The sequence below is a fragment of the Mercenaria mercenaria genome, chromosome 14, assembly GCF_021730395.1.
Source record: "Mercenaria mercenaria strain notata chromosome 14, MADL_Memer_1, whole genome shotgun sequence".
NCBI classification, from domain to species: Eukaryota; Metazoa; Mollusca; class Bivalvia; order Venerida; family Veneridae; genus Mercenaria; species Mercenaria mercenaria.
In genome coordinates this window covers 53,185,330-53,209,682 of record NC_069374.1, presented here as the reverse complement: position 1 = coordinate 53,209,682, position 24,353 = coordinate 53,185,330, and the positions used below count along the sequence as shown (strand labels likewise).

Here is a 24,353-nt window from a genome sequence, read left to right as displayed (position 1 = left end):
CTATCTCCAAAATGCAGATATTGAATTGAAACTTAACATGTTTCTTCGGGGTTATAAAACTAGTTGATAGCATCACGTCCCATAACTCTGATATGCATTTTGGTCAAATTATGTCCCCTTTCGAGCTTAAAACTCTTCTGATATTTAACATTTTGGGTAATAATTTCCTGCTTCTGTGACAATATTTCGAATAGTCGAGCTTGGCTGTCTTACGGACAGCTCTTGTTGTTTTAGGGGTCACTCCATCAAAGGTCAAGGCCACAGTGGCCATCTGTCTGTCACATTTTATTTTCAATCAATAACTGGGGAATCATTTGACCTAGAACCTTCAAACTTCATTGGGTGATTACAAAGTAGATGGCCCCTATTATTTTTGTGGTTACTGGATCAAGGGGCCTGAAAATAATCATTTCCAGTCAATAACTTGAGAACCACTTGGCCCAAAATGTTGAATCTTCATAGGATGATTGGACAGGCAGAGTAGATGACCCCTATTGATTTTAGGGTCACTCAATCAAAGCTCAAGGTCACAGGGAAAACGTTTCCAGTCCCTAACAAGAGAACCACTATAGTCTGAATGTTGAAACCACCAGCCAGTCACAACAGCAGTCAACTCAATGAACTACGCTTATTTCTACTGAATACAGCTCTGTTTTTTCAGTAATTTATTATGTCCTTGAACTCAGTCATATCAACCCATGTCAGTAGGGATGGGCCAAGCATCATGACAACTTTAATGCTGCCTTGTAGATAATGTTCGGAAATGGTTTTTGAATTTCACAAGATTTAAGATGAAAGGGAGGCCTCTGTGGTGGATTGGTTAAGATCACAGCTGTTGGTTAAAAACCTTCATTTGGCTCTACCAGGTTCAAAACCTTCATCTTGCTCTACCTGATTCAAAACCTTTGTTTGGCTCTACCTGGTTCAAAACCTTCATCTTGCTCTACCTGGTTCAAAACCTTCGTCTGGCTCTACCTGGTTCAAAACCTTCGTCTGGCTCTACCTGGTTCAAAACCTTGTCTTGCTCTACCTGGTTCAAAACCTTTGTCTGGCTCTACCTGGTTCAAAACCTTCGTCTTGCTCTACCTGGTTAAAAACCTTTGTTTGGCTCTACCAGGTTCAAAACCTTCATCTGGCTCTACCTGGTTCAAAACCTTCGTCTGGCTCTACCTGGTTCAAAACCTTCGTCTTGCTCTAGCTGGTTCAAAAACTTCGTCTGGCTCTACCTGGTTCAAAACCTTTATCTGGCTCTACCTTTGTCTGGCTCTACCTGGTTCAAAACCTTCGTCTTGCTCTACCTGGTTCAAAATCATCATCTGGTTCTACCTAAGCGGCAACTTGGGATGAAATAATGCCCAGAGTGGCAACCAGGCTTTTACCATATAATCAAAATCTGGAAAGTCTCTTTATGACCTGTAGTTGTGTCATTCTTAAACTTGACCAAAAAAAAAAAAATTGTGGATAAATTATTCATTAGGCTCAAAGTCACTTTGATCTTATAGCCCCAAAATCAACAAGTTGTCTGAAGACTAGAGGCAACCATCCAAGGATATATAATGGCTATTGGGGAAAATGGGTTCCTGTATTTCTATTGGAAACCTTCTCAGTCTACACCTACAGAATGACTGTTATCCCAGAAAATGGCAGGGAAAAATAGAGACTCAAATACTCCAACATATTTGCAAAATATATTTTATTTTGTACTTTGTACGGAATGTTTCACAAAAGATCTGTACTTCAAATTTTATTCCATGGATTTCAACTGCCAACCAGTGGTTAAACTACACAGCAAAATAAATCTATGATAAAGGTTAGTCATGGTATATTGGTATTACTTAACAATTTCAAACCATTCTGTACATGAATTTACATACTGCATCATCAGCATATTTAGTTTGAGTCACACACTACATGTACTTAGTTAATACTGAAATCATTAATATTCATAGAGGAATTAATTTTCATGGATTCCGTGGTTGACTCCACCCACAAAGTTAAAATCCAAACAAGCAAAATTCCCATTCATTTTATGTTCAAGATGTAAATTCCACATGTACTCCAATGAAAAAGCAACTTTGGCCAAAATCAAGAAGTTTCATACCCCACAAAAAATTAAATGATTGGACTGTACAGCACTTGTTTCCTTCTTAAAAGGACCTTTTTTCAATTCAAAAAATGACATTTTTTTCCCAATTTCCAAGCAAAAATTACCAAAAAGGCAAAGAAAACTGGTCAAATTGTCTAGTGGTTTGGTATTTAACTAACTTGTACATGCAAAAGAAATTTTAACTTTGCAGATATTAATAATTGCTTGCTTGCAATCTTATAATAAATACTGGCCTATGCCACGATTCTTCCCAATTCAGCCGGTACTCGACCTTTTCCCAAAGTGACAGAAAAAAATTGCTGCTGTATTAAACACATACTTAAAATTGTAATACACAATAATAGTGTGTACTATTTCCATACTTTATATCTAAAATTATATGAAAATTATCTGTTTAGATTTAACTTTGCAGGTTGTCACATCCATGAAAGATAGTCCACCCTGAATAGTATAATGTTAATTTTAAAATCTATGAAACAGATATGTAACTGAATTAATGAATAGGTGTTATAGACACTGGAGATATTTTGATGTATCTTTTACAGTCAAATATAATATTTTGTCTAATTCTGATACATTCAAATTTCATCTTCCAGAAAGGCTGGCAGTAAAACTAAATATTGATGAACCTTATTATATTCAAAATATTTAAAGGCATGCTATAGCCTTAAAATGTAAGTTAACAATTGTTACAGAATTTTAAAGATAAGCTGAACCTGCATATATCTGAAACTCATAAATATGAAATTCAAATCTTTAAAATGAGATATTAATTTTATTCCTGGTCAAAATTACTCAAATTACAAAAATGGAAAATCTTCTGCAAGATTATGTAAATATAATAAGCATACTCATTTTCTATTGAAAATACAGATAATTTTGTTAGTTGTAGCCAGTAAGTGTACCCGGCAGCTCTACTGTAGATGGTTTTAGGTTTTCGCACCATTTTCCAATGTTTCAGTGTGCACTTATCCTAACCAGTGGTCCTATATTTTGTACTAGTAATGGCCTGTTCTCCAAAAGTAATTGCCAAAATATCTTCAAATGAATTGTAGATGGAAGACAAACGATTTCAGACACGATGCCTTCTATAAAAATCATACAGAACACTTGCCTCATCAATGATCAAACTCCTGACCCCATAATCCATAGATCAAAGCTATATCTTCTAATCTAAGGAAGCCCTACTATAAAATTTACACAATGACTTGTTTTCTACAAAGGGAAATAACGAGTGTAGCAAACATTCTATCTACTCAACTGTGAACATTTCTCTACAGTCAGTCGAGTCCTTTTGAAGAATTATTTTCAAGATTAGTTTAAACAATTTACACAAACACACAAAAACTTAAATTATTTCAACAATGAACAAATTTTTAACAAGGGAAATAAGTTATTTTAACAGTGTATTAAATATCTCCACCCATAATTTCTACATTTGAGCCACGCCATGAGAAAACCAACATAGTGCGTTTGCGACCAGCATGGATCCAGACCAGCCTGCGCATCCGCGCAGTCTGGTCAGGATCCATGCTGTTCGCTTTCAAAGCCTATTGCAATTAGACAAAACTGTTAGCGAACAGCATGGATCCTGACCAGACTGTGCGGATGCGCAGGCTGGTCTGGATCCATGCTGGTCGCAAAGCCACTATGTTGGTTTTCTCATGGAACGGCTCATTTACAAATTTTCTATCTAATACTAAGGTCTAAAAATGTTTGTTCCCAAACATGGCACTAAAAGATCTAAAGTATTGTCCCTGCAACAGCAAAAAAAAATATATACCGGTAATAAAAAATTAACAAAATGGATCTCCCGTAATGTTACAAAACAAATCAGATTAAAACATTCTGGGTTGGCAGCATAAAAACTAGACCAGTTGGGTAATCAGAAAAAAACAGTGTTTTTTATGCTTAAACAATATAACTAGAAAAAAACGTGTGACCCAATAAGCAATGGCATTTTTTTTTTTCTAGACATAGGCACATGTAAAATATTTTAACAATCTTAATACCCGATCATTAGTGAGGAATGTTAGTTTACACTAATTTATTTTATGTTAATTGTGAATCAAGTTCTACACTAATATTAATCACTCTCAACACGTCATTCCGGATAAAATCCATCACCATGAGGGTATGAGAGAAGAGAAACCCGTTCCCCTTTTAATGCTGAGCAACAAGCAAGGGAGCTACTGGTACCATTCAAACATAACAGAAAATATAACACAATTAACCTTTACCCTGCTAAATTTTTAAAATTGACTGGTCTATCATTCAATTTGGACAGTACCGTTAATTATTCCAAGGGGTGTTCACTGGAAATTTACTGACTGAGTAGCGAACAGTGCAATTTAATATCAGCCTGCAGAAATGACAGAATCACTTGCCGTCAGCAGGGTAAAGGTAAACAAAGATAACATCTTTGGCAAACGCTGAACAATCTTTTTTCATAATGATACAAGTTAACTTTTCTCTTCACAATTTAACAGAACCAAACACATTCTAATGATACATCTGTAAATATTAACCCCTTCTTGTTACAATTACCTCTGACATATATACTATCTTATAGCCCTTTATCAAAAATCCTTATTACAAGAAATGTTGATCTTTCTAGTTTTATTGACAACATGACTCTTAAGCTTTCAAGCATTTCAATGAATGATGTAAAATAGCCTCTTCTTAACAACGCCCGCCGAGTGCATATCTCTCTACAGTGAACAAAACAAAATAACCTCTTGTTAACAATCCCGCTGCACATAAAATTTCAATGAACGTTACAAAACGTCTCAATGACACCTCTCAAGAGCACACATCTCTCTAAAATGTACTAATTAAATATGACCTGTTGTTTACAACACTTCTGAATAGAACTTATCTCTTCTACAATGAACAATAAGCAACAACCTCATGTTAGGTACACCTCAAAATACCTAACATCTCCACATTTAGGATCCCTTCTTTCCACGTGAATTAAAGTTCTTAGTAAATAAAGTTCCATAACAACAATTTACAATTAGCGATGAACTTCATAAATTGCATAAACTTCCTGTAAATCATTTACCCAACATTTTCAAATTTTTCTAAATATATTGTAGTTAATCATGAAGGGTGTAACACCTGAAGAAATTAACGAAGCCTGGCCTAAAGAGCACTGTGTTATAGAACTGTATTTGGTTACTATGCTCTCTCCTTTTCATTTCTTCATCTAAAAGGTGTCACTTCATGGCTTCTATTCTATATATGAAGACACAGAATTTTTTTTATCATTCTTGACACCTTAAGAATTTCAAAGGGTCAATGAATAGATAACACTGCTTAACTTTCATTACTATTTCTTAACTGTATGATTTGATAAAAAAAAAGAAGTTCTTATGGCTCTAGCTCTTCAATCATGAAACAAAATGTGGAAATGTTGTTTATCTATTCCTTCTACAAAACACAATCAGTACAGAAACTTGTATAACCAACAACCAATGAACAAAATATGGTGTACAAATATATCCTACCCATCAGAAAGATTCCATTCATTTGTGGAGAGTAATGTAACTCCTCATTTCTTTTCCAGAATCGGAAGACAATTTCTACAGTGTAGGCATTAAAAAAAGACCAACAAAAGGAATTCATTTCCGCATCCCTTTTATAAACAACTATCTCGCCAAATAAACATCTGTACGGCATGGGATCAGTCAATGTTCAAAAGCCTAAAAATCTACATTCTAGAGCCTGAAATGTCCTTTTTCAATAAACCTATGAAAGGAATTTCTGGCAGCCAACAGGTTGAAATCTGGTCCAATCCTGAAAAATTCAGGCCTGACCTAAAAACATACCAGTTCACAAATATACAATTATAATGAGCTGTGACATGAGAAAACCAACATAGTGGCTTTGCGACCAGCATGGATCCAGACCAGCCTGCGCATCTGCGCAGTCTGGTCAGGATCCGTGCTGTTCGCTAACAAGTTTCTCTAATTGCAGTAGGCTTTGAAAGCGAACAGCATGGATCCTGACCAGACTGCGCGGATGCGCAGGCTGGTCTGGATCCATGCTGGTCGCAAAGCCACTATGTTGATTTTCACATGGCACGGCTCATACGGTAAACTTTCGTAAAATCTGTACATATACAAAAAATACATGTAATCCCCAAAAATTCATAAAATGCTATTAAAACAGTACATTACAAATAGTGCAAGTAAAAATTCAATATAAAAATTACAGTATTAATATACCAAGACATATTTTTTTTTTGAGATTTAACAAAACTGAACACATATTTTTGGGACGGAATGTATAAAACAACGGAGGGATTATATAAGTTAAACATTCTCAATTTCAAACTTGTATACAATATAACAATACTAAAGTAGTAAACATTTTATGACAATCTATTGTGAGAAACTTACAAATACATGTATTTTTCAAATACAGCCAGCAGAACAAAAATGCCAAAAAGCCAGCAGAAGATTAGTGTAGTAAGAAACCAGGCTAGCAAGCTAACGGTTGTCTGCTTGAACCCTCCCCACACCCCCTTCAACTAAAATTTGCATAAAAGTCCTTATTGGCACTTCACATCTTGCACGTAATTGACCCTGGTAAGTTTCTAGAATTGGAGCATCTTACATGCCTGAAACTGTCCTAAAAAATATTAAGCAGCTGCACTAGGCCACAGCTTTCTTTATGATACATAAAATCTTAGAAATATATGGTAGTTTAGCACACAAAAAAAGAGGCAATAAAAACATTGCCTTAAAGGGAAATCTACAGAAAATCAGAAATTCTGAACATATATGATTAAGTTTATGGCATGTTAAAAATCATAAAATATTTATCTAAATTGATGTTTATGACAATTCAAATTACAGTAAAATGCCCATTACATTACATGCACAAATTTACTTTGTAATTCATAACTTTTGACATTTTTTTTTATATATATTACAGACTACATGCATGTGACCACATGTGTGTGTTTTCATAAATAAACAGCCTATAATACACTAGATACCTTTTTTGGATTTATTTTACAAATACATATGACAGTAGTTCCTACGTTTTGCCAAAAGCAAAAAAAAAAAAAAGAAAAGAAAAAAGTATTTCTAACGACATATCCCTTTATTGTAATGTTCTCTAAATGCATATACAGATCAAATCCAGATTCTAACCAAAAACCATTAACAAAGTTAAAAGATATTTCTGGCAGTAATTCTCAGCTGCAGCCTCCAATTCCAGGGAAGAAATACAGGTGAGGCATTCTCAAGGTACTCTTGTATTCCGACATCTGGCTCATCTGGTCCATGTCTATGTTTGGACAGTGAGATACTTTCTTTGAAACAAGAAGATTTACCTGAAATAAATATAAATCTAGAAATTATTCCTTTCTTTCATACCTACAGTACATTTTGAACAACTGACTGGAAAATTGTTCTTTGAAACAAGAAGATTTAACTACAACGAAAACACCCTTAGAAATTTACTTTTTTCCTTCATACCTACAGAAAATTTTGAACAACTGACCGGAAAATTGAAACAAGAAGCTCTGAAACAAGAAGATTTACCTACATTCAAAACAGTCCTAGAAATTTACCTTCTTATTCAATAGCTACAGTAAATTTTGAACAACTGACTGGTTTCTTATTCAATAGCTACAGTAAATTTTGAACAACTGACTGGTTTCTTACTCAATATCTACAGTAAATTTTGAACAACTGACTGGTTTCTTATTCCACATCTACAGTAAATTTTGAACAACTGGCTGGTAAATTGTTCAGCATATGAAATCGTTTACTTCACACCAAGCCTTATAATGTATTGCATGAAAATAAAAGCTGCACTTTTAAAAGCAAAATATGAGCTTCACAGCTAAAGAATAACGTATGTTAATACAAAAGCAACAAAGTTCAGCTATTACTAGAGACACCAAGTGAAAAGGTGCTACTGTAATCTTACCCTGTTCAGCATGGTACATACATCCTCACATCTAGCATACTTCATAAAGATTTGTACCAGGGCCTCCACATACCAACTTCCTCGATCACGATTCCGCCAAGCATAGTAACCTGTAAATATACATAATGTCAAATAAAAACTTAAAAATAACTCAATGTAAACATGATATCTACAAGAACAGTCACTAGCTGAACAAACTGCGATAACCTGACATCTTGACCTAATGCACCTGAGTAACACAGTGGCTAAATGAACACCATGATTAGTAAAATACAATAATACACTGAATAACCTACTGGGCGACTGAACTCTTCCATCAAGTGCTCCTAAATAATTTCAACAATGGACTGAACTTTTGGACACCTCCATCTATTACACCGAAATAACCAACTGGGTAACTGAACACCTTGACATAGCGCACCTGAATATTGTACTGGGTAATGGAAAACATTGCGCACAAGTGCACCTGAATAATATACTGGGAAACTGAACACCTAAATAAAGTGTATCTGAATAATTGACTGGGTTACTGAATACCTTAATCAAACTGAGTAAATGCACACCTCAAATTATAGATACTGGACAGATTTTCTGAAAGCAATGATCTAGTGCCTTCACATACTGGGCTCTGTAAACAAACACCTCCATCTAGTGCATCTAAATAATGGACTGGGTATTTAACACCTAATTTTTCAGAACACGACATTTCAACACTTAGCTGGCCTAAATAATTTACTTGTAACTGGGTAATGAATTGCAAATGAACTTACCATTCTGCGTCGGGTAACAAATTAGCATGTCTGACATTGAGGGAACCTGTCTAACTCTAGCGTCTGACCCGTCATGCTCATCTGGGTAATACTGTACACCTCTATCAAGTGCACCTAAATCATGACAAAAAACATTTAAACTTTGATAAGGTAAACACAACTTGATCCATAAAGTTTGCTCTCTAGGTTCTTTTGTACCAAAATATACTAAGCTAAAAAGTTCGGGAATAAGATCAAGTTTTGAAAATATGAAGGTCTTTATGTATTAAAATACAATCCATCAAAGAGGCATGCTCTATACATCCAACACTAGATCATTATTTTTGAACAGATAGAAACAGGTATAAAATATCTTAAATTGTAAGTCATTATTTTATTACAATTATGCAAATAAAATATTTAGCAAATCATTTTCAATTCTATATCAAAACTGTACTACTGGTATGTGACTAGATTTTCTACATTTCTACAGATTTAATTTGTTTTCAGATATATAAACTGCCTAGAACTCATTGAATCACTTTGGGTTTTTTAGCAATCATTTTCTTTTTTTTACTCATGCCTGCCAAAAAGTCTCCAAGACAGATAAAATATGCAACTGGCTTTTGTCTTAATTTCATAAATACTCTACCTCCTCTGCAAGCTTGTATAATGAACAGTTTAGGTTTCCCTCTAAGATGTGGACAACATGTGTTGTCAAACAATGAGAAGACTGCATCCAGCTCAAACTTCTTGCCGTCGGCACCAAAGATATATCCCTCCTCTCCGTGACTGAGTATACACACTACAGCACAGTCACCGCTTGCATGGCCTGTGTGTTGTGAGAAATCTTGTAGTTTCTGAACCATTTCCTATTAAATTTATACCAGACGTATTAACTAAGGATACGGAATCAATGAATGTTCTTATTTTACAGGTTTTTCATTTAGGTACTTAATCCTGATGGAAGTCTTTGATTAACAAAAAGTCACAGATTTTCTAGACAGGTTAACATCATGGTCATTATAATGTCCTAAACAGTTGTAGTATCCTATTTTTTCCTCACCAAAATTTATAGACCAAACTGTCCTATCTCTTCCTTTTTGCAATTTTAATCAGTACTGTTTTACTATAAGCAATTCATGGATTTCAATATCTGAAAACAAAATGCATATACTGTGAAATCACTGTCATGGGGTGGGGGGGGGAGGGGGGTGGGGACTAAATTCTGTGGATTTCAATCGTTGAGTCAATCCATGAAATTTAATCCAAATGAACAAGTAAAATTTCCATTCATTTACATGTAATGATAATATTTTGAAATTCACAAGTTCTTATCCCCTAGAAATAGCCATTTTCGCCAAAACCATGAAATTTCAAGTTCATGAAACTATGTTACTATGTGATTTTACAGTAATTTGAAGAGAGTAGTAAAAAAGATCCAAAGAATACTTTGCACATCAAAAATGAATTAAGATAGCTTGTGTGAATGGTAATTATGACCAAATATTATCAGGACAGCATCGGTTCATAAGCAAAACTGAAGCATTTTTGGCAAAACTACTGCATTTTCAATGAAAATCAAAGTGTTTTCTTATAACATATTCAAAATCTGAGAAAAACCATACCATGGCTGTCAGTCCATCAGTATCATTGTAAACTGTGACATCAAAGTGCATCTGGCAGAGCAGATTATGCAGATTGTCTCGGTCGATGTCTGTCCCTCTACGAGCAGATTTACCCACAACTTCATTCACATTCATGATCAATGCCTTACCCCGAGGAATTCTTCTCATTGCATATGCCTACAACATTAAATAAGAAAATACCACTGAATTCCACATTATATCACTACAAGACAACTATAAATCTACAATATAATTTTTTTATTTGCTGATCTTATTTGCCTATGAAATTACAACACAAAATGTCATCCAGAAAACCTGAGAAGTAAAATGTACTACATTTCATATACTGTCATGAAATATCGGCCATATATGACCAGAAATCTTGTTTTTAGTTCTCATGTTTAATACGACAGTCAAACGTTACCTGGCAGCCAGACAAGGCAGCTGCAAGTGGCCGCTTTTACGATTTTTAATTAGCGAATTTAACTGACTGTTAAATACAGGTGGCCACAAAGGCAAGTTCAACTGTATTCTTATTTCTGAAACAGCAACTCTTTCATAAACAGAATTTAGTAACATCTCGAGATAATTTATACAAGCATACAATTTCCTCAAGATAACAGAGCAAATTTTTTAATACTCATATTTCAGCTAAGTAAAGTCACCTGTTTATAGTGAGTCATGTAGAACTGTCTTGTACTAAGCTCAACATTCACATTGATTGGTCCATCAGTAAGGTCAATTTCTGGATCATCCATTGCCCCTAGTAATGACGACCTCTGACTTTTCTCAAGGTGATTGTCAGTTTCTACAACAACTGCTGGCATGGAATGCTGTTTTCTTGGCTCTTCTATGACTGGAATGTTTATAGTTTGTTGCTCCCTGGCTTCTAGCACTCGTAATGTAGGGAGTTTCTCTGGTTTTACTAAATTTGGTATACTGCATGTATCAACATCTTCCCTAAAGCGTTTGGCTGAAAATTATTAGCAAAATGTAGTTTTCAATCAACAATGGATAAAGGAATAAAAAAAAAAATGGTCTGTATGTTTTACATCTTGCTTTTTATCTGTGTCTAAAGTTTCATGAAAAAATCTTATACTTTAACAATGTATATATGTATGACAAAATCCACATTTCTGACTTACAGAACAGATGGACAAATGGATAGACAAAATGAAATAATGGGCAAATTCTCCACATTGTTTCTCCCTATTCATCAAATTTCATGAAAAATCTCTTGTACATGTTATCTAAGAATCCACATTTTTGTCACAACAACAAAAGAGAACCATCTGCGGGTTAAATGCCCGTCTGTAAGTGACTGATGTAAGGCAATAAACAAGAAAAGAGTAATCGTTCTTGGTCTTCTTACTCCCCTACTGGTGAAAAAGAAATGTATCAAGTTTCAAATTAAGTTACAGTATTTGGGCAAAGTGAACCTAACTTTAAAACTTCAGTTTTCTAAGGACATAAAAGACCATAGTTTTGATAAACTGTATAGTATTATCTGGAGTTATCATTCTTGGCCAACACACTAACTTACTAATGATATACAAGTTTGCAAAGTTTTTAAGTTATTGCTCTTATATTCAAGAAGAAAAGTGAATGTAAACAAAAATTTCAACCTTTCCGGAGTACAAAAAGGGACATAATCTTGACAAAATGCAAGTGAGAGTATAAGGATCTTACATGCCTGCCTGTGTAAGACGGGGTTTTCTCTACCCGAGGGACAGTGTGGAATGGAAAACCGAGCGTTAGAGAGGTTTTTTATCCATGCTGTCCCGAGGGTAGGGAAAACAACTGTCTTACACAGGCAGACATGTTAGATCATTTTTCTTGCCCATCATGTTAAAAATAGATCGTGGAAAACAAATAGGTTTTGGTATTTCCTCACATTATTTATAAAGTTTATGACGTCACAATGGTACCAGTACTATGTGACGTCACCTTAGTGCACGCTATTTTAGACAAGGTTTTCCGCTAGGGAAAGATAGGAATATCTGTCCCCGGCGCGTGCTCGGATAAATGTATACTTTCCCAGCTAGGTAGGCATGAATTATGGTTCTTATCATACATACTCACCTAATATTGATATTTAAAGTTTAAAAGCTACAGTTCTTATTATAGTTTTTGAGAAAAAGTGGACTTTTGAACTAAAAATCTTAACCAACATCGACACGAATCCCAATGCCGACAATCAAGTGACAATACATGTAACTAGTACATTTTTTCAATTAGACAAGCTAGTAACTTGCATATTCTCTAAATACTACTTCTAAGAAAATGAACTGTTTGTTGTTTGTTTGTTTTTAGGGTTTAATGCCGTTTTTCCACAGTATTTCAGTCATGTAACGGCGGGCAGTTAACCTAATCAGTGTTCCTGGATTCTGTACCAGTACAAACCTGTTCTCCGCAAGTAACTGCCAACTTCCCCACATGAATCAGAGGTGGAGGACTAATGTTTTCAGACACAATGTCGTTTATCAAATAGTCATGGAGAACATGTGGCCCGCCCGAGAATCGAACTCGTGATTTTGCGATCCATAGACCAACGCTCTAACCTACTGAGCTAAGCGGGCGGGCTAGAAAATGAACTAGAACTGGTTTGAAAAATTTACCTCCAGTTTCGACTTCTTCACTTAATGGTCGTTTTTGCATTGTATCTGGAAAATAAAGGATTTTTTTCTTCAAAGTGCATGTTTTTAGTACTGCCATAATGTCTAGTAATTTCACTGCTTTAGAGTACTCCTATTTATTTGAATTATAACTATCACTTAAATGAACAGTATTTGTGCATATACACAAAAGTAGTGCATTATCTTGAACATGTATGTGATATGGAAAAATATACTTATCAAAAAAAATAATTTTCATTATTTACAAAAATGGTACTGCAAGTCCTAATCATAAATCTGTACATACCAACACTATCATTTCTCATTAGCCTTGGTGATCTGCTATCGTCTCCCCTGAATGACTCTTCACTGCGGAGGTCTGGATGGTGAGAAACTGGCAGCATTGTAACATGACGAGGAAACGAGATCATGCTGCGATGCTGACTACCATCACTGCTATTATTTACTTCAATATACCTGTCCATCTCCATAACATTACGAGCATCAGAAAATCTGGATGGACTGGAATGGATTTCACTGACTTGTGGTGCAGAAACTTTATGACGCATACTTTCATCATATCCTTCATAGCATGACCCGATTTTCTCATTAAACAGCTTTTCGTTTTGCTTACTAGAACTATAAATATTTTCTATTTCTAATTCTCTTTCCTTAATTGTGCCTATACCATACCCTTTCTTAGCACTTAGAAAGTTGCTTTCTTGTAATACTGGTGAATAAGTTTGATCCCTCGTATGAAAGGCAAATGATTTTTGAGGACTGGGTCCGAATGAAGAATTCATGGAAGACACATTAATCTCTTTATGTGGAGAATAACCGAACACAGGTGGTGGTTGAGCAAATGCATTCTGGGAAAAATCTTTGGAAGACGCACATTTTGGAAGTATTTTACTTCCCGAATCTCTTACTAACAATGGATCATTATTGTTTTGCATGTGATAATCGTTCATAATTTGTGAAATAGAAGCAACAGGCAAGCCCATGTTGAACAGCTGTTTTTCTTTTTCCATTTTGTTTATGCACCGGTCATTTAAAACAGTGTATACAGCATTTGGATTTCTTAACGAATTTTGATAGAAAAATCTGGCTTCATGTTCAGAACTGTTTGGCAAGTTCGGGGAAGACAGGGAATGATGTAAATCTCTTGGTTCAATACTCCGCCTATACATCTGACTCTGAAACTCTTCTCGGATAGCAATGTTTGGTACATGGCTCGGACTTGCGACCGAACGATCACCGTCCCTATACTCTACACCCTCTGCTACATGCACACATGTCTGTCCCCCAGCCTGAGATGAAGTATCTCCTATACTCTCCGTGGCCTCCTGTACAGTCTTGTTTTCATCCGACTCCTTCTTGTTTTCAGGCTTGAGGTAAGACTTAACAACATTGCTTTGAGAATCTGCTATCAAGGCCTCGCAGAAAAGGTCAAAAGTCTTCGCTCCTTGATCAGATTTTGGCAAATAATCTAACAATTCTTCGGCCTGTTCATCTTCTGTATTACCATTCTAAAATATAAACAAGCAGGCCATTTACCTGACATTGACTGTTTGAGCTTTAAAATACGTCATGTCAACAAGTAAAATAGAGACAACTACTGCGTTAAGTATAAACTTTTTAATGTTTGAAATAACGGTTTTTAGTAATGTTTTCCTGTTATCGGACCTACATGTAGTGACACAGATTTTAATATCATTTTATGCCAAGCTGACCCAGTTAAGCAATTTCCATTGATTTCATTTATAAGACTAATATTCTGGAAATACTTTATGACAGGGAGTAAGTAAATCAGCTGGAAAACATGGTAACAAGTGTGATAAGTTTTGTCTATGATAAGATAAATGTACCACCCGTTTTATGAACTCATATACCGAGTTTCAAACTTGACCCAGATATTGTAAAGACTGATCTTTTGACCAAGTTTCATCCAAAACAAGTAAAATACTGCCACTGATTATTACATATGTAACAAATATTTTCTGTTCTTGGAACCAGCCACCTAGTTTTTAATCTCAGATTATCCAGTTTCCAATTTGACCTAGATTCCAAAAGACAAGTTTTCAATCAATGTCATTATGACAGCCCTATTTTACAAGAAACACATGAAAAGTGTCTTGTATATATGTCACAAAAACATTGAAAAAGTAATATCAAAATCCTGTATGGATGTTGACCAATACATGAATAAAAACCATCCAAAACAGGAGAAAATGAACGTGACCAGGTCATTTTTTTATCAAGCAGAAAAGTTTCTTGATGATAACGCATTTTCCCCCTTCCTTAGCATGGACCTTTTCCAAGGGTTTTTTACTCAAAAACAATCTTTCAAACTGTGCAGTTTTCCCATTTTAAAAGTGATATTACCTGTATATTGAGACTTTATTTTCCCTTTGCCCAAATTCCAAACTTATTTCTTCCCCAAAACTACAGAGCTCTGCTTTTGAGAAAAGTGCATGTCTCCCACAACTGCCTAATCATCTGTACAGTAGTATACAGGGCTGGGACAATTTAAAAATTTTGAAACCAGTTATTCATTTGTTTGAAATCGAATCAAACCAGTTAATCGGCCTCATATTGACAAGAGCTGTCTGTAAGACAGCGCGCTCGACTTTTCTCAGTGCAAACTCTGAATTAGAGCTTTGCCAGTAAAAAAAAATCCAAGTTAAAAAGGGACATTACTCTGTCAAAATTCGAATCAGAGTAATGGGGATTGTTTCTCCTGGTGTAGACTTTGATAGTAAATAACTGTTTTAAGTTTCAAGTCAAAAACTTTAAAAGTAACACTAAACAGAGATATTGGACTATCAAAAATTTTAACAAAAAATTCTAAGTTAAAAAGGGGCATAATTCTGTCAAAATTCAAATCAGAGTTATGGGGATTGTTTCTCCTGGTGTAGACTTTGATGGTAAATTAGTATTCTTTAGTTTCAAGTCAATAGCTCTGATAGTAACAGAGATATTTGACTTTATCAAAAATTTTAACCAAAAAAAATCTAAGTTAACAAGAGCTCGTCGAACACGAAATGCCCCCCTTGATGCATTCAGTAATTGCACAAGGAACAGAAATTATATGCTCACTATAAACAAGAGTTCTACCATTCTGGTTTAATCTGACCTTGACCCTTTACCTATTAACCTAACAAGAGATTACAGAGTGACCTTGGCGCCATCCACTGAGCCATTTTTGAATGTTCCAAATTTCAAGACTTGTTCAAGGTCAAAATCAAGGTCAAATTTCATTTCTGTACAAAACAACGAGTATGTGGTCAAAATTTGAAAGCTTAGGCTTGAGAAATGTGAAAGTAGGTCACTAGGTCAATCTCAAGATCAAAGTTCATTTCGGTACACAAAACTATGCATGTGGTGAAAATTTGAAGGCTGTAGCTCGAGAAATGTGAAAGTAGGTCACTAGGTCAAAATCAAGGTCAAATTTGATTTCGGAACACAAAACTATGCAAGTGGTCCAAATTTGAAGCCTGTACCTTCAGAAATGTGAAAGTAGGTCACTAGGTCAATCTCAAGATCAAAGTTCATTTCTGTACACAAAACTATGCATGTGGTGAAAATTTGAAGGCTGTAGCTTGAGAAATGTGAAAGTAGGTCACTAGGTCAAAATCAAGGTCAAATTTTATTTTGGAACACAAAACTATGCATGTGGTCCAAATTTGAAGCCTGTACCTTCAAAAATGTGAAAGTAGGTCACTAGGTCAATAACAATGTCAAAGTTTTTTTCGGTACACAAACCTATGCATGTGGTCCAAATTTGAAGGCTGTAGCTACAGAAATGTGAAAGTAGGTCACTAGGTCAAGATCAAGGTCAACTCGTGTCAAGGCTCATCTTGCCACTCAAAACTATACATGTGGTCCAAATTTGAATGATGTAAGTTATGGACATGAAGATTCTATGTTTTTCCCTATATAAGTCTATATGAACCATATGACCCCTGGGGCGGGGCTATATTTGACCCTAGAGGGATAATTTGAACAAACTTGGTAGAGAACCACTAAATGATGCTACAAAACAAAATATCAAAGCCATAGTCTTTGTGGTTTGGACAAGAAGATTTTCAAAGTTCTTCCCTATATAAGTCTATGTAAATCATGTGACCCCCAGGGCGGAGCCATATTTGACCCTAGCGAAATAATTTGAACAATCTTAGTAGAGGACCACTAGATGATGTCATATACAAAATATCAAAGCCCTAGGCCCTGTGGTTTTGGACAAGAGGTTTTTCTAAGTTTTTTCCTATATAAGTCTATATAAACCATGTGACCCCCAGGGTGGGGCCATATTTGACCCCAGGGTAATAATCTGAACAATCTTGGTAGAGGACCACTAGATTATGCTACATACCAAATACCAAAGCCCTAGGCCCTATGATTTTGGACAAGAAGATCAGAAACTGTTTAACTGTTCCTTGGCAAGGTGACCTTGACCTTTGACCTAATGACATCACAATCAATAGGGGTCATCTGCTGGTCATGGCCAACCTAACTATCAATTTTCCTGATATTAGGCCCAAGCGTTCTTGAGTTATTGCCTGGAAACCATTTTACTGTTCCTGGTCACTGTGACCTTGACCTTTGACATACTGACCTCAAAATCAATAGGGGTCATCTGCTGGTCATGACCAACCTCCCTATTAACCTTCGTGACCCTAGGCCTAAGCGTTCTTCAGTTATCATCCGGAAACGGTTTTACTGTTCAGGGTCACTGTGACCTTGACCTTTAACATACTGACCTCAAAATCAATAGGGGTCATCTGCTGGCCACTAACAACCTCCCTTTCAACTTTCATGAACCTAGGCCCAAGTGTTCTTTAGTTATCATCCGGAAACCGTTTTACTATTCAGGGTCACTGTGACCTTGACCTTTGATATACTGACCTCAAAATCAATAGGGGTCATCTGCTGGTGATGACCAACCTCCCTATCAACTTTCATGATCCTAGGCCCAAGCGTTCTTGAGTTATCATCCGGAAACGGATTGGTCTACATTCCGACCGACCGACCGACCCACCGACAGACCTACCGACCGACCGACATCTGCAAAACAATATACCCCTCCTTCTTCGAAGGGGGGCATAAAAAGGGGGATACTTCTGTCAAAATTCAAATCAGAGTAATGGGGATTGTTTCTCCTGGTGTAGACTTTGATAGTAAATAACTGTTTTAAGTTTCAAGTCAAAAACTTTAATAGTAACAGAGATATTGGACTATCAAAAATTTTCAAAAGGGGCATAATTCTGTCAAAATTCAAACCAGAGTTATGGGGATTGTTTCTCCTGGTGTAGACTTTGATAGTAAATTAGTATTCTTTAGTTTCAAGTCAATAGCTGTGATAGTAACAGAGATATTTGACTTTATTAAAAATTTTAACCAAAAAATCTAAGTTAAAAAGGGGCATAATTCTTAAAAAATTTAAATCAGTGTTATGTGGATTGTTTCTCCTGGTGTAGACTTTGATAGTAAATAACTATTTTAAGTTTCAAGTCAATAGCTCTGATAGTAACAGAGATATTTGACTTTATCAAAAAATTTAACAAAACATTCTAAATTAAAAAGGGGCATAATTCTGTCGAAATTCAATCAGAGTATGGGGATTCTTTCTCCTGGTGTAGACTTTGATAGTGAATAAGTATTTTAAGTTTCAAGTTAATAGCTTTGATAGTAACAGAGATATTTGACTTTATCAAAAACTTTAACCAACGGCGACGGCGATGCCGACACCGGGGCAAGTGCAATAGCTGCTCCATTTTTTCTTCGAAAAGTCAAGCCAAAAATGATGTTTTCTTTCCTGACGACTGTATCAAGGTACTCCCAGCAGCTGAATTCATTAGAAACTTACCAACTTTATCGTTTGCAAGCAGTGTGACAATTAATAAGTCATATTTTGGTGTATTTTATTTTAAATATATCATGACATGCAAATCCGAGAATTATTGATAATGTTCAGTTGATGTGTTTTAGCGGAAATATACTGTGGATTTATGTGCTGGTCAAAGAAATGTAAAAAGATAAAGGATGACTCGTGATGTTTATTGTTTGAGAGCGATTAAAGGTTTTGTAAAATTGAAACCTGTTTCAACTAATAATAGAATCGGATCCGATAAACTGTGTAATCTTCCCAGTCCTAGTAGCATATGAGTCAACCATGCACCAAGACCTCAACTGCCTTATCAGACTTTCAGAGCTTGATTACCAAAAACAAGTTTCAAGGGCCATAATTCCGAAGTGCCTTGGCTGATTTGGCTATTTATCAAATTTGGCTGAGGACTTACTGGCAAACAAATTTTGCTCAAGTTTGGTGAACATCGGATGAGAAATGTTTGAGTTAGAGTATGGACAAGAAATTTTGTGACAGACACACAGACAGACATACACAGACAGGAGTAAATCAATTTGTCTCCCCCACCCCTGTGCGGTTGGAGACATAAGAAAAGTAACAAACCCCTATCCATCTTCTTTAAAAACAAACAAACCTGATGGTGTCCTTTATTTCTTTGAGTACACAGAGCATATAAGGCTATGACTTGTTCTAAATGCTGAACTTTACCTTGATCTTTCTGACCATCCTTTGATCTATTATTTTTCTGCACAGAAGCTGTGTGAAGAGCCCACTCCTCATATTCAGGTCCTCTACCAAGTTTGCACGCTGCAGTATCAACAATTCTTTATGCCTTTTCTCCATCTGAAACCGCAGAATCAATGTTTTTTACTGGTTTAAATTTTATCAATGGTTACATTTTGTATTACTGACAGTCATTTTGCGGGTCAAAATCATTTGCATAGGCGAAGCAAGAGCTCTAAAGCTTAAAAAATGATACCCATAACAAGGCACAAAGTGCCTAGTGGAGGAAGGGATTTTCCCCACCTGCTGGAGGGGGTCGGGGCCTCCTCCAGGAAATTCTGGAGACTTAGATCAAACAAGGAGCTGCATTCAATAAACGCTTGATGCCCCCGGTGGCATTCTTGTCGATACAAAGCAACCCAAGTCCAAAACGAGGTCAAGTTCAAGGTCAAGGTCAAACTGAGATCAGGTGATGTCTGAAGATGAGGAATGGTCACAGGTTACATCTGCATTAGTATCAAGTCATTCTAGTAAGGGGTATTGATGCTAGATGAAACTGTCCCATTTGGTTAACCAAGAGATGGCCCATACAAAGCAACCTAAGTCCAAAACGAGGTCAAGGTCAAACTGAGGTCAGGTGATGTTTGAAGATGAGGAATGGTCACAGGTTACATCTGCATTAGTATCAAGTCATTCTAATAAGGGGCATTGATGCTAGACGAAACGGTCCCATTTGGTTAACCTTGTACGGACGGACGAACAAATTGACGGACAGGACATTCACTATACGCCTCCCGCATCAGTAGATGCCGGGGGCATAAAAATGGTAAAATGGTGCATTTTGACACATTGTGTGCCATATAATTAAAGCGGAATTCCAACAATCAAAAGGTCAATACAGTCGAAACACGGTAGACTCCGGATGTGTCGAAACGGATTTTTAGTCCCGTTAGTAAAATTCAAGCGCATTGTAAACTCGGTTAAGTCGAAGTGAGAAAAATATGCGATAAAATTTCACACATGTCATTGTGAATGTGGTTGGTTTTTAACACATGTCTATGTCTGTTACCTAACCAGTAACCCGTGATGCAGACATATCAAAGGTGCAGTGATTATCAAAATAAGATGATGTCATACTAATGTTTGCACGTGCCATAATGGTAATTGTTTGCTGTAAACATTAGATTTCTTTACTCAGCGGTCATTTGTTTTTGAGATGTTCTGAAAATTGCTTTTGATTTAAAATAATGAATTTATCAGTTTGAACAGTTGGGACCTTCGAAAAACTTAAAACTTTGATAAACACAAACTGTACGGAATCGTGTATGCGTTAAGTGCCAACAGCACGGAGTATACAACAATCAAGGAAGAAGTTTTTTATTTTTTATTAAATCTTTTCGTATTGTGTCGAAACCAGAGATCAATCTTGTTAGCTGTGGACAACTGTCCTGCGTATCCAAAGATAAATGGACTGAAATCAGTAAAGCTAGTGTTTCTTCCTCTGAATTCAACCAGCGTCACGCAACCTATGGATCAAGATGTTATAAGGAACTTAAAAGATAATTACAGGAAACTAGTATTTCAAGAAAGATTCACGCTTTGGATAGTGGGACTGATATGTGTATCAATGTCATATGCGTCCCTCCTAATAACTCGAATTTCGGTTATCTCGAAATAAAAAGCATGGTCCCTTGAAATTCGAGATACCGAGTTTCGACTGTATTTCGACAATGTTTCGGCAACAAACATTCCTGGAATTTTTTACATTACGCACATGTGTACTATGTTAAATGGGTTCTTTTACACGTGAAATGGAAGGACATTTTACTTATACATGACACTGTGCACTGGATTTACTTTCATGACTGGTACCAACAATATTAGGACTGGAACAATTTCAAAATTCTGAAAGCTGCTAATCATTTGTATAAAATCGAATCAAACCAGTTAACTGACCGCCATACTGAAAATGCTGTTTTCTATCTTGACGTCCATATTAAGGTACTTCCAGAAGCTGACTTCTATATAGGAACTTACGGACTCGTTTGCATGCAGTGTGATAACTAGAAAATGCTTTTGTAAAAAAGCGCATGTCTCCCCCAATGCAAAGTCCTATTGGCAAGACGTCAATAGGGGTCAGGAGCGAAAGTCAAAGAGACACTGATGGTTGGCTGTAATAGGGATCATCTACTTGGCATGTCCAGTCATCCCGCTAAATTTCAACACTCTTGGCCTAGTGGTTCTCAAGTCACTGTTCAGGCTCCTGTGACCGTGACCTTTGATCAAGTGACCTCAAAATAAATAGGGGTCATCTACTCTGCATGTCCAATCATCCTATTAAGTTTCAACATTGTAGGTCAAGTTGTTTTCAAGTTATTTCCAAAAAATGATTTTACATGAACAGGCCCCTGTGGTCTTGACCTTTAATAGACTGACCCCAAAATCAATAGGGGTCATCTACTCTGCATGTTCAATCATCCTATGAAGTTTCGACATTCTGGGTCAAGTGGTTCTCAAGTTATTGATCGGAACTGGTTATCAATGTTCAGGCCCCTGTGACCTTGACCTTTAACGGAGTGACCCCAAAAACAATAGGGGTCATTTACTCTGCATGAACAATCATCCTATGAAGTTCCAACATTCTGGGTCGAGAGGTTCTCAAGTTATTGATTGGAAATGGTTTTCCATGTTCAGACCCCTGTGGCCTTGACCTTTAACAGAGTGACCCTGAAATCGTTAGGGGTCATCTACTCTGCATGACCAATCATCCTATGAAGTTTCATCATTCTGGGTCAAGTGGTTCTCAAGTTACTGACCGGAAATGGTTTTCAATGTTCGGGCCCCTGTGACCTTGACCTTTCACAGAGTGACCCCAAAATTGTTAGGGGTCATCTACTCTGCATGACCAATAATCCTATTAAGTTTCAACATTCTGGGTCAAGTGGTTCTCAAGTTACTGACCGGAAATGGTTTTCAATGTTCAGGCCCCTGTGACCTTGGCCTTTAATGGAGTGACCCCAAAATCGATAGGGGTCATCTACTTTGCATGTACAATCACCCTATGAAGTTTCAACATTCTGGGTCAAGTGCTTCTCTAGTTATTGATCGGAAATGGTTTTCCATGTTCAGGCCCCTGTGACCTTGACCTTTGATGGAGTGACCCCAAAATCAAAAGGGGTCATCTACTCTTTATATGATCGGAAATGGTTTTCAATGTTCAGGCCCCTGTGACCTTGACCTTTGACGGAGTGACCCCAAAATCAATAGGGGTCATCTACTCTTCATAACCAATCATCCTATGAAGTTTCAACATTCTGGGTCAAGTGGTTCTCTAGTTATTGATCGGAAATGGTTTTCAATGTTCAGGCCCCTGTGACCTTGACCTTTGACGGAGTGACCCCAAAATCAATGGGGGTCATCTACTCTTCATGACCAATCATCCTATGAAGTTTCAACATTCTGGGTCAAGTGGTTCTCTAGTTATTGATCGGAAATGGTTTTCAATGTTCAGGCCCCTGTGACCTTGACTTTGACGGAATGACCCAAAAATCAATATGGGTCATCTACTCTTCATGATCAACCATCCTATGAATTTTCAACATTCTGGGTCAAGTGGTTCTCTAGTTATTGATCGGAAATGGTTTTCAATGTTCAGGCCCCTGTGACCTTGACCTTTGACAGAGTGACCCCAAAATCAATAGGGGTCATCTACTCTTCATGATCAATCATCCTATGAAGTTTCAACATTCTGGGTCAAGTGGTTCTCTAGTTATTGATCGGAAATGTTTTCAATGTTCAGGCCCCTGTGACCTTGACCTTTGACGGAGTGACCCCAAAAACAATAGGGGTCGTCTACTCCAGCAGCCCTACAACCCTATGAAGTTTGAAGGTTCTAGGTCAAATGGTTCTCCAGTTATTGCTCGGAAATGAAGTGTGACGTACGGACGGACAGGGCAAAAACAATATGTCTCCTGGGGGAGACATAATTAATAGGTCATATTTTGGTGTATTTCATTTTGAATTTACATGTATCACAACCGGTAATGGGCTGGTCCAAGAAATGTATAAAGTACGATTTGTGATGTTAATTGTTTGAGAGCGATTAGTGGTTTTGCAAAATTGAAATTGATTTAAATCAGTAATCAAATTGGATCTGATTAACCGAGTAACCATCCCACTTCTAAATAGTATCAGCAACAATATAGAACAGATTAATATGCCCACAGAGGGAGGTTACTGCAAAAGCATTATGATTTTCATCGAAATGATATTGAAAACTTGCCTTTTGTTAACCTTTTCATACATTCAATTTACCTTGATTTTCAGTCTGAACCGTCTTGGTACTGCTTAGTAACAACTATCTGCTGAGGCCAATTCTGGGCTTATTCATATCAAAGAATGGCTTTTCATGACTTTAATTTGGAGAACATCTTGGTGACAAGCTGAGAATGGCCTGCTGTTATATGGAAGAACTTCTACAGAAGAACCTGAAACAAAATAAGAATGATGTCAACACTATAGCACAATCCCCCTGTGTACTACCACTACAAAGATTGAAGACACCAAATCCTGGAGAAGTTCATCTTGGTGAGAAGCTGAGAATGGCCTGCTGTTATATGGAAAACTTCTACAGAAGAACCTGAAACAAATTGAGAAAGGTGTCAACACTATAGCACAATCCCCCTGTGTACTACCACTAGAAAGATTGAAGACACC

The 24,353-nt window shown here is 36.5% G+C and overlaps 1 protein-coding gene across 1 annotated transcript; it reads right to left on the bottom strand.

Moving 5' to 3' along the window:
* Positions 1 to 1,676: 1,676 nt before the first annotated feature.
* On the bottom strand, positions 1,677 to 24,142 carry LOC123527584 (uncharacterized). Its single transcript, XM_053523513.1, has 10 exons — positions 23,952 to 24,142; positions 19,623 to 19,757; positions 13,353 to 14,574; positions 13,049 to 13,093; positions 11,096 to 11,403; positions 10,431 to 10,607; positions 9,455 to 9,674; positions 8,824 to 8,937; positions 8,054 to 8,163; positions 1,677 to 7,451 (listed from the first exon to the last, which is right to left on the bottom strand). The coding sequence occupies exons 2-10, from the start codon at positions 19,755 to 19,757 to the stop codon at positions 7,314 to 7,316; spliced, it is 2,469 nt and encodes an 822-aa protein (XP_053379488.1). The 5' UTR covers positions 23,952 to 24,142; the 3' UTR covers positions 1,677 to 7,313.
* Between the last annotated feature and the right edge of the window lie 211 nt (positions 24,143 to 24,353).